The sequence below is a fragment of the Rutilus rutilus genome (assembly GCF_951802725.1).
Source record: "Rutilus rutilus genome assembly, chromosome: 19".
Taxonomy (NCBI): domain Eukaryota; kingdom Metazoa; phylum Chordata; class Actinopteri; order Cypriniformes; family Leuciscidae; genus Rutilus; species Rutilus rutilus.
Genome location: NC_140232.1, coordinates 32,064,898 through 32,077,231, shown reverse-complemented (window position 1 = coordinate 32,077,231; position 12,334 = coordinate 32,064,898). Strand labels below are relative to the sequence as shown.

Here is a 12,334-nt window from a genome sequence, read left to right as displayed (position 1 = left end):
TGAAACCTGAGAAATTGTTCACCATAGTCTTCAAATTTGACTTGTATGCATCAAGTCATTCTGGCAATCATATATAAAATGCTATTTGGTGTTCATGCTAATACAGCCAGTCTTTCCTGGTTAGTTAATTCATTGATCCGTTACATGGTTTGACCAACATGCAAAGTTGTCGAGAGATGGAAAAACTAGTTTGGCGGAAATTAAACCACTAGGATAAGTTCATAAAAAAAATTCTAGGCCATTAGGTTTAAATGATAAAGCTAAAGACACATGCTGGTCTTTCACATTTATCCATTTGGCAGATGCTTTTATATAATACATTGCATTTAAGGTACATTTTATTAGTGCGTGTGTTCCCAGGAAATCAAACCCATGATCTTGGCATTAGCGCCATGGTTTACTGTTTGAATTATAGAAATCCTGGAACAGCATTCTAATAAACCAGTCTCAATTTAAGAAAAAAAGAGTTTGTTTCAGTTTGGGGGCAACCATCATTTTCCCTTTTGATTTGAATGGTATTTGGTAAGAATTTGGACTACAGAATATGAAGCTTTTGAGACTGTCAACAATTCCTGGTTTATTAAAGCACCCTTACGGTGAAACTGGGGTTTGTTAAGAAACCGCAGAGGCTTCGTGAATTGATATAAAGCTAAAAATGAATTAAATCCTAGAAGTGTAAAAATAAAAACAAACAATTACTAAAAAATAATAAATATTTAGTTTACTTGCATTTTACGAGAACATTTACTGATATCATGATTTGCGGTCATGCAAATGTGTTGTTACATTATTGAAATATTAACAACAAAAAAAGTTGGGACTGTTTGTTTAGTTCCACATGTAGATTAGTGCAAGAATATTTGATGAATGAATATTGTAGGAAAAGTTAATGGGTTTCATATCACTTCCTAACTTGTCACATGGCAAAAGCAAAACAAATGAGAAATGTTCAACATGGACACAAACCAACAATGGAAAGACAACAAAAGAAAATATGAATGTCAGGGTTATATTTTAATATCAGTTCAGTTTTCCTCCAATACCAGCGAAATACGAGAAACTACATGTTCTTTGCTTCATCACTCCAGTCACGATTGGAATTCAAACGAAACACATTGTAGAGCTGTCAATCACGAGGGCCCCGCCCTCCAGTATCCATACTCATGATTAAAGCAAAAATTCTAAACAACAAGAGATATAACAGAGAAAGAAAACATAATAATGTGCGTAAAACATCCCACCCAACATAGACCAGGCAGGGCTAGCTTATCGTATATCTGACATGAGCTACAGCTATTCCATTCACAGTCGTCATTTCCGCCCCACGCAGGGGAAAACTAACTTGACCTCCGCCGCCGGTCCTGATGTGGATTCTCTGAACACACGCATGCAATGGGGCTCAGAAAAGGTGCAAACAACAAAACTCGAGGCACGGCTGAAGTGACACTAAATTGGCCTCTAGTATTTCCACTCCCCCTCCGAGACAGCATGAAAAGCATGAAAACAGAGTAAAGAAGTAAAGCGTGGCACAATGACACAGACGGCCTCAATGCAAAGGGTGAGCTGTTAACTGGTTAAAGTAGCAGAACTCTCACTGGACTATTCAGCTATGAGGTTTCAAGGTCTTTTAAACACACTTTGCTTAGTAGAAGTGCTACTAGATAATGTGAGGGTGAAACACCGGTCTAGAAAATGTCCAGGTTATCTTTTTCCCCTAATTGGGGATATATATATATATATATATATGAGTGATTATTATTATTGTTTTAATTATGACATTATTTCCATGACATTTGTCCTGTATTACAATAAAAATTAGTGTAATACATAGTTATGTATTTTATTAAAACAGCATTAATTTAAGGGCATAAATGTGTATAAATAAAAAAAATAAAAATAAATTATTCACAATATGATAATGAGAACATTTGCTTAATTGTCATGCAAATAATACCTCAATATCTTAAACCTGGCTTAGGTCTTTATAAATTAGAATATAATCATGGGATGAAATATGAGCCGGACGTGTTCAACACAGATTTCCTCTGTATATCGGCAAGAGTAAGTCTTCTAAACGAGTAGTTTCATCTGTAAAACGACACTTAAAAATATGTAGACGGAGTGTGGATCTGTTGTTTTGATAAAAGTACGTACAACAGCGTATTATACACAACCTTAGAAACACTATGACTAATATCAACAGGGTGTTCACAGTAAAATCAAAGGCCTTGTAAGGTGTTGTCAAAATGAAGTGACCGACAGGACAAATAATCCACTCACACCAGGCAGAGTCTACGAGAAGTGCGAGGGACTCGTGTTGGGTTTGGCGGTGGAAACCCCTTTGGCACTGAGATACACAGTCAGAAACTGCTGCGAGAAGGATATGCATCAAGGCAAAGAAGAGAGCGTAAGTTTGTATGTGTGTGTGTAGCTTTCCTAGAAACTCTAAAAACAACTACAACCGGACCAGTTTGGCTCTTAAACAGATGTACGTCCATGCTGATCTCTTTAGCTTAAGGTCTTCTGATTAGAAAAACATGTAAGTTTGTGATTTACTTATGTTTTTATACTCTGCCGGGCTACACTTTATTTTAAGGTGTCCGTGTTACAGTGTAGTTATACATAGAAGTACTGAGTATTAATAATTAACCACATGTACTTACTATAGGGTTAGGAATAGGGGTTGGTTTAGGGTTAGTTGCATGTAATTGTGCATCATTTATAGTTATTACAACAGTAACTACATGTAACGAGTAACAATGACACTGTGAAATAAAGTTTGCTTGAGTTTTGTATCTGTCATACTGGATCTTTCTGGAAGTAAAGATCAAAGTGAATATTCAGAAACTCCCAAAAACAGAACTGAGAGAAACCTATAAAGGTTTACATTCTACATCAAATAAGTCTTGAAAATAACTAACAGTCCAACATAATGCAGCAAGCGCACATTATGTAAAGAATGACTTCAAACGGTCTCATGAAGCGGCCGTTCTCCTATAGAAGTAATCGAAATGACTCTAACATGCGTTTATGATTCTGTCGCACATGAAGGGAAGCAATTCAAACGCACAGAATTATCTCTCTAGAATGATTTCTCTAGTGTGAAACCTCACTAAATGTCCTATTAGGAGTCAATGAACTCGATATAAAGATGGCACTATACTGTGTATCGGTCCAGTGGTACCTACAATTTCCCAAGATTCCTGGCCACACCCAGGAGCACACACAGAGACTCCATATTAGTTGCATATGAAATGCGTCATGCAGAAATAAAAGATAATATGGCGTGGTTTTAGTGATGGAGTGGTAACTGGGGTTTTAGCTTGCGTCAGTGAATAAATCAGAACATGTCCAAATAAAAACATATAAAACATGTCAGTAAGCCACGGCGTTAGAGGGCAAGGAATTGCGACACTGATAAAGGTCAGAGGGGGTGATGGGAAACCAGGGGCGTGGATTCAAAGAAAAGAGAAAGACAGACAGGGGAAAGAATGAGAGAGAGAGAGAGGAATCATCACGCGATTGGCCACCGCTGTGCCACGACTGCTCATGATGGGGCGTCCAGGCACTGGGGTCTGATCCGGTTTAAAATGAGCTGGTGGAGGGCGTAGTCAACCTCTTCCCAATGTAGACCCTAAAAAAAGAACATAATATTTGTATAATATAATATTAATACAGTAAATATTTAATACAAACAAACTAATGTTCAAAAGTTGGAGGTCGGTAAGATTTCTGCTAACCAAAGCTGCATTTATTTAATCAGAAATACAGTAAAAAATATTATTGCAATTTAAAATATATATAATTATGCATACTGGAATAAAACTAAATATAATAGATACATATACTAAATATATTACTATGAAGCAGCACAATTGATTTAATGATTTTTGAAGGATCATGTGACACTGAAGACTGGAGTAATGATGCTGAAAATCCAGCTTTGATCACAGGAATAAATTACATTATAAGATATATTTTAAAAGAAAAGGGTTATTTTAAATTGTAATAATATTTCAAAATATTTCTCATTTTTTCTTTATCTTGGTAAGCAGAAGAGACTTCTTCGAAAAACATCTTAACGCCCCAAACTTTTGAAAGGTAGTGTATGACCACCCACATTTACATAATAACGCATATTCAATATTTGGCATCTTGGTGGGGATGTTGTTGCTCGTTTCAGATTGGTTAACAAGTAAAAGTCGTACAAAGGGGCAGGGGTCAGGGCATATAAAATTAAATTACGACTTTCTGGTGCAGGAAACCTTGATTAACATTATAAGTGCACTTCAGGGGAAAAATATAAGCTTAATGTACAAATAAATACATTTTACCTGCCAAAACGTTTTTACTTCTAAAATTACATGTAAGACCATGTAGTGATTATTGTGAGATGCACAGGACAGGTTGAGCTGGAGCAGTATATGGTGTGTGTGTTAGCACTCACCCTAGTCCCAGAGCCAGGATGTGGGTGAGCAGCAGCGAGGGCATAAACATTTTGAGGAACTCAGCGGAGAACACGCCTCCTTTCTTCATAGCACCGGTCTTTCTCATGCTCAGAGACACCGATCCAGAACGCTTCGGGTGGCGGAAGTGGAATTCCCTGTGAGCGGTCAAAGAGAACCATTACACTAATGTCTCACTTACACTGCAGAACACTTTTGTTAGCACCTTACTGAGGTGTTGAGGTGTCCTGTATTTAAATATTTAAAATAAGAAAATATTATTTAAATAATTAAATATCAAAATAAAATAATACATTTTAAATAAATAAATACAATTATTTAAATAAATAAATAAATAAATATATATATATATATATATATATATATATGTGTATGTATATATATATATATATATATATATATATATATAAATAAATATAAATTTAAAATATATTTTAAATAAATAACAAATATTTAAATATATAATAATATATAACATAATATAATAATTATAATATTTAACATTTTTTAAATAATTAAATAAATATAAAATAAATAAAATAAAACTTAATATTTATTGAGAAAATTGTTTTTTAAGTCGTCATGAAATCAAAATTTACCCTATTTACTTTCTTAGCGCACATTACTACACTTAAGGTAAACAATTAATCCATGCAAGATAATACACATTAAAAAAAATAGACTGTTGTGATAATCATTAATCAAAATCAGAAAATTTGCTTCCGTGTGCTGAAGTAAAACCCCGCCCTCTATTCAATACTCTGTTTCACTTTTATATACGTCACAAAACGGAGGTTTTCTGGTTCACGGGGACTTTAAAATAAATAAATAAGAAATAAAGCTATTTTTAAGAAATACATAATATTTAAAATCAATCAATCAATCAAATATTTTAAATAAAAAATTATCAAATTAAATAGAAAAAAACATTTAATTTTCACAGGAAATAGAATATTTTATGAAAATAAAATAAGTATATATATTGGATTTGTTTAGAAATGAAGACATTTTCCATGTGGCAATGTGTCACATATGATGAAACTGTGAACATACACACAAAATGGTTTAATATGGGTTCTTACTTCGGGGGAATGTTCTCTGGTCGACTGGACCAGTCTGCCACCCAACTCTCCCCTTTATTCATGAGGATATCATCCTCTTTGTCCCTCTCCAGACTATCATCATCTGACTGAAAGAGATGAGAAAAGACAGCACTCATTAAGGTGTGCTCCTTAAATAACAGTACTATCACGCTAGATCACTGTAGTTCAGACTCTAGATTATGGTGTACCTGACACTCTCTCTCGCTGGGCATCTCCACATCAAACATGATCTGCCCCTCATCCTGGTCAGGACTGTGTGGTCGTGGTGGGCTGTAAACACACATCAGAGAAATGTAAAATACAGATCAGAGAAACAAACCAAATCAGACGCCTGAATCATCATGTGTGGAGTGAATTACACCGTATTGAAAGCTGCAGATCTAAGAATAAAAGTGCTAAATCAAAGCTCTGCACATGTGGAAACACACAGAGCTTTTTAAAAAAAAGAAGATTTTTAGCCATCAGCCAGCATTATTTCAACGTAGTTTAAAAATCATCGTGTTTAACAGCGGAATTCGTGGTGAAAAACTACATTACCCATGATGCTGTACAGAACATTCCACCAATCAGAGTCGAAATGTAAATGGGCCTCTCTACACTCTCAGAATATTTCAATATTTCAGTATATTTATTTAGCAATAAACTTAAAATATATTGTTTATATATATTCAAAATGTTTAAATGCGTGGTTTTATATCCTATTATGCTGTTTGCAGTGTTTCATGGGATTGTAGTTCTTTCACTCACTAAAGCCATTAAGTAACACAGTCTTGCACCTTTGTATTTTTGTATGATTTTCAAAAACTTTTTTGCTTCAGATTAAAGTTTGTAATGTTGATATACATCTCGTAGCTGATTGGCTCGGTTCATGGCTTATAACGCTTTACCGAAGACTCTTTAAAAATCTCTATGGGACAAATGAATGGAAAAAATACTTCCGGAACTAGCGCCGCTGAAAAACGGGGCGGGGGCTAATACACTATAATAACCCTGGTCTGGGGAGTAGTCCACTCATTTTTAGCCAATCAGAAACATTCTCTTCCTGTCAATCATTTTGAGAGTTTGAAGAGCAAACCTGTCATACCTATTGCAGGATGAACTGCTGGGGCTGGACTCGTGTTGGGCATCCAGCAGGATTTTCTCCATGTCTCCGTTATGGATGGAGGAGGAGGAAGGCACGTGCTCCAGTCCTCCTGTTAGGACCTCCTCTTCCTCCTGCACGGCCTCCAGGGCCTGTGAAGCCTGGGACTCGCCTTGGTTCCCATTCCCCAGCAGAAGCAGCGAGGGCAAGCTGGGGTTCTGCTGCTGAGTGTTTCCGTTCATCTCCAGCTCCACCCAGGACCCTAAAAAGACAAAACAGTCGCATCAGCTCCTGCTCCTCCACACTTCCTGCATTTAAATGGGCGTAGTTTGATTTTAATCCAGTGAAATAATTTAGTCTTTCATGAGAGTTTCTAACCTCTCTCTAACCCTTAGTGTACGTGTCCGCTGGTGTGGAGCTGAGCGGGCGTTTTCAATTCATTCTCTAGGCAGACTCATTCAGGGGATTGTGGGATTGACATCAGGACAGGACAAATGGGAGCCAAAAACACACACATTTTGCTCAAAAGTGAATATGAGACTGGCTTCTAAGAACACACATCCTCTGTTGACATGGTGCAAACACGAGACACGTATGCGTCCCACTTGAACCTCACTGTTGCTAGGCAACACAGAGATCCACAGACGGGTCCCATGATGCTTTAATAACATGATGGAGTGATGGGATGTTGCTAGGCATTGTTTTGTGGCTGCTATGGTGTTCTGGGTGGTTGGTTTCAAGTTTCTGCTGTTGCTCCAAACAAAATAAAAGTAAATTCTATTAAAGAATCACCCCCAAAAAAACAAAAATTCTGTCATTACTCACTCACCCTCATGTCGTTCCAAACCCATAAGACTTTCGTAGTAAAACCATCCTAATTACTTCCATGTGACTCCAGTGGTTTAACACCAATTTTATGAAGTGACGCGAGTTCTTTGTTTGCGCAAAAAACATAATTGACCACTTTTACAAAAAAATATGATGTTTTTACTATGTTTCTGGGGCTTGAAAGGGGTAGTTGCGTAGACTGTCAATGGAGGGAGAGAAAGCTCTCAGATTTCATTAAAGGCAGGGTAGGCGATTTGTTCCAGAAAGATTTTTTGTAATGCTGGTTGAAAGTCTCTTTACATCCTGATAGCAATCACTAAGTATTTATATGTATATGTATATATAATCTAGGGCTGAACGATTAATCGCACTTTCCATGTAATCGCACTTAAATCGAGATGGCTTATCGCGATTTTAAAATCGCAAGGGCTGCGATTATTTTTTTATGCGCAGTTTGTCATTGATGTACGGCTCTGTAAACGCTGCTCCATCTGAAAGCACTGTGAGTTTGAGTCGCTTATAACGTGCATTTGAAAAAACAACACGCGTCAAACATCTTTCCAAAACATGAGAAGCATTTATGAACCTCTTGTCCAACAATAGACAACATTTAATAACATGCATTTACTCCAAACTCACTTCATAACGACAGCTGAGCTCCTCCTTCTGTGAGATGATGTGCTTCTTACACAGAATAAGGCAGTCGTGTGTTTATAAGTCATGTTTAATCAAAGCATTTCAATCTTCTGTTTATTCAGATACAGCGATAGGGATTTCCTGGAATGATGCGCCATTATTGTACTTCTGCGGCAGGGCATATTTATCGTGTTTGCATGAGAGCGCCCTCTGGCGTTCAAATGGGGCAGTATTTACTACCAATCAGCCGCACTCCACCGACAAGCTGCGCATAAAATAATTGCAGCCTTTGCCAAATCGCGTGCGGTATTATTGCGATTAATCGTTCAGCTCTAATATGATCTGTGGAATGCAAAAGACCATAAAATGGTCGTCTAAATTTAATGGTATGATGTCCTACCTGCCTGTCGACATATGTATTTCCATATCTCCGTGCACGTTCGCGCAGACATCACGTGACATCATCAGCGCGTTTCATGCTATGCAGAGTTAGACAGACATCAGTCACCGAGCGCCGCAAACGAAACAGCAGCCGCCTTATACAGTTCCTCCTGCACCAAAACAACCAGCTTATGCTGCGTTCACGCCGTAAATACTGGAAGAGATGGAAACCCGTGAGGTTATACTTGGAGCAGTTTGTGACTTGAATTTGCGTGTTTCTGTGCCAACACTATCAACGTCGAAATGACTCTGCAGCAGTCAGGTGGTACAGCAGTCAGGTGGTACGGGCCAGTGCTCTTTAAGTTGTTTATGTTTATTATTATTGTAATGTTATGTGCTTTGAGACATGAGGTAGTTTAACGCCGTCTCTCATCTCATGACATTTTGCAAACTCTGCTGTGCGCGATCATGTTTTGAAGGAGGCTTGGCTTATGCTTTCAAAGCTATTGCTAGCCTCTCCGAAAATTGTCTAGATGCCTACCCTACCTTTAGAAAAGGTCTTAATTTGTGTTTCGAAGATGAACGAAAGTCTTACGGGTATGGAGAGTGAGTAATTAATGACAGAATGTTCATTTTTAGATGAACTAACCCTTTAATTTAATCATTATCACAACTAACCTTTTAAAACATCAAGGGAAATAATCAACAACATTGCAGCACTAATAAGCCAGCATGCTGTTTAAATGAGCATGTCTGATCATCTTATTATGGCAAAATCCTTCACTAGTCTAGGCCAGCCCACAACAATGAACTCTCGTATTTGCCCACAGTTATGGGCATGTTGCCATGGCAGACTATTTTCCACCAGCTCTTGTTGTCACACTGCATCACAACAAACCTCAGACTTCCCACAGACTTGCATTGAAGAAGGGACCCAGGCCATATTTGGTACCACGTAGTAACCACCATATCAACTGCATAGCAACACCTTGACAACATGCTGATGAGTTCTGCATGGGCGAGCACCACTCACATTCTAAAAAATATATATAAAAAGGCCACTAACTTGGCCACATCCTAGGCCAAAAAGTGATGAATGACTGACTATCGATGTGGTAAAATATTCAAATGAATGCACAGATATTATAACACACCAGCTCTAGTTGCACTGATCCTAGAGCAGCTCCGATGGAATTCACTGCAGGGCAGGAGCGGGAGGAAGGGAGGGATTATGTAATCTCTGGCACATCAAACCACTCGCTGCTTTCCCTCTCCCATCCCCCCGCTGTGTCTGTAACCCAGATCTGTCTGTGTGCCACAGACGCTGAGAAACCTACTATTCACCACCACTAAATGATAACTAGTAAACAGAAGGACTCATTTTAATGAGTTTGCACCATCTGAAAGCTCTCTAGAAGACAGAGTGCATCTCAAAAGCTATCAAATTGCCTATCTAGACAGCATTTTGGGCATCATAGGGATGTATACATGCTGTCTAGGTAGGTAGGCAAAACACTAGGTTTATGAGTGTAAATCGGATAGGTAAACAAAGCCAGAATAACTTTACCACTGTAATGTGACAAATTTCCGAGTGCAACAGAATATTCAAGAATGATTGCAGGATGGGACTTGATTTTTTACGTCAGGAATTGATTGGATGGTGAAAAGTGAGATTTTATATGAGGAGCTGAAAAGTAAGAGGGCTTGATGAGACCAGCTGAAAATCTGAAAAGATCACAAAATATATATATATTTTTTCTTCAGAATAACGTGCATTGGTGAATTTACACGACAAGAACATGAAGGTGTATTAAAGGTGTAATAAAATTGCATTTGAATTTTTATTTTATTTTATTTTTTACACATCATGCTGACTTGTTTGGACATGTTCCTTGGGGCTTCTTGAAAGATTCCAGATGGTTTCAGAGATACTGCCACCTGTCAAATCACATGATGGACCTTAAATTACTTTATTACATCACTTTACAACTAGTGCAACCAGTATATGCATTAAATATTAATTTGAATATGCTTTAGGCTAACTAATAGCATCTAACAATAGCATTCTTCCGAAGAAATTACCCCAAAAATAAGCACTGATTGAGCCTGAGCACACTTATACATTCTCCACGTTCTATAACATTTGCAGAAATATGCAGAAATGCATTATGAAGATTCATCTACTTTATATTCAAATCTACAATGCTTGTGCAAGAATTAAGAGTAATAGTTAATATTTGGTTCTAGAGGACGCAACTAAATGCACTCCAAGTCCAAACCATATATTGTAATGCACAAACAAACAAAATAAGGAAATATGGTTTGCACTTCACTTCGTATGTGCAAGTGCAACCAATGGAATTGTTCAGAGGTACAGAATGAATGTGAAAAATGAAGAAAATGTGCTGAGGTTTGAGGTCATCTGACCGCTTTGAATACACAAAGATGAAAAAAGAGGGGGAAACAACACAGGAAAATGTCTCAATATAGACTGCCTTTTTCAGGACAGGGCGGGCAAACACAACATTTACTAAATTATTTCAAATTAACCTTTGTGTTCACTTAATTGTGGTATTCTGATAAAAGAAACCAACTAATGAGATTTCAGTTTTTAAAAAGATAAAAATATAATTTATTCAATATGTAATGACCCATATGATGGGGGTATGAAGTAATGCTTAACTGGAATAACCCAGCTACTAAAACTAAAACAGAATGGAGCACACAATGAACAGTAAAATATTAAGGCCATAGCCAGTTAAATTAAGGCGAAATAAATTAAGCTCTCCTACAGTTTCATTAGTTATTTACACGCCCCCGCCTCCATTTTTCTCAGAACCCCTCTTCGCTTTGTTTTGATATCAACGTAGCCCCGCCTCCACGGCACTCGAACTTAAAATCAAGCTAACGGTTGGCTAACGTTCCATCAATCATTAAGAGTTGCCAAGCAACGCCACATCATTCATTCTCATTCGATATCGCGTTATGACGCCATCTTTATCTCCCGCCCTTTAACCCCTCCCCTAAGAGAAAGGAGGAAATTCCAGCCATTGAGCCAAGTGAGACAATAGATGTTGCATAACAGCGTTTTAAAGCTCCATAGAAAAATAAAACCTGCACATACAACAGATTTAAAGCGACATTAGGATCCCTCCCGACTTTTCCCTGCAGAAACATGGACGGGGTTTTACCGTTGAGTCCCTGTTCTTCATTGTTGTTGAGCTGCGCGGCGGCTGTGGTGGACATGTTGCCTCTCCAGTCACTCGCGTCCCCTGCTCGTGAACGCGCGCGTGCTCATTCATCTGCGGCCCCTGAATGGCTCCACCTGAACGCAGGCGCGACGTCATCACATTCAGAACATTAATTTCAATAACATTTACTAAATAAATAAAAAATGCACAAAACAGAAGTATAGGCAACAGAAAATTATACCCCTGTTTTGTGCATTTTTCATTTATTTAGTAGATGTAGACATAGATGGACAGACAAACAGATACAGATAAACATAAAAGATAGATACATAAATAGACAGATAGATAAATAGTTAAATAGACAGACAGATTCAAATATGATGGAGATTTATATATATACACAGACAGATAGACTGACACAGGTAGACAGAAAGACAGAGACATAGACAGACAGATAGATACAGACATATAGACATAGACAGACACAGACATATAGATAAACAGACAGATAGACAGACATATAGAGATAGACAGACAAATAGACACAGACATATAGAGATAAACAGACAGATAGACACAGACATATAGAGATAGACAGACAGATAGACACAGACATATAGAGATAAACAGACAGATAGACACAGACAT

General features: G+C 37.5%; 1 protein-coding gene across 1 annotated transcript; it reads right to left on the bottom strand.

Moving 5' to 3' along the window:
* Nucleotides 1-995: 995 nt before the first annotated feature.
* On the bottom strand, nucleotides 996-11,804 carry bnip3la (BCL2 interacting protein 3 like a). Its single transcript, XM_084389124.1, has 6 exons — nucleotides 11,687-11,804; nucleotides 6,654-6,912; nucleotides 5,758-5,839; nucleotides 5,549-5,655; nucleotides 4,448-4,603; nucleotides 996-3,634 (listed from the first exon to the last, which is right to left on the bottom strand). The coding sequence occupies exons 1-6, from the start codon at nucleotides 11,739-11,741 to the stop codon at nucleotides 3,586-3,588; spliced, it is 708 nt and encodes a 235-aa protein (XP_084245250.1). The 5' UTR covers nucleotides 11,742-11,804; the 3' UTR covers nucleotides 996-3,585.
* Nucleotides 11,805-12,334: the final 530 nt, after the last annotated feature.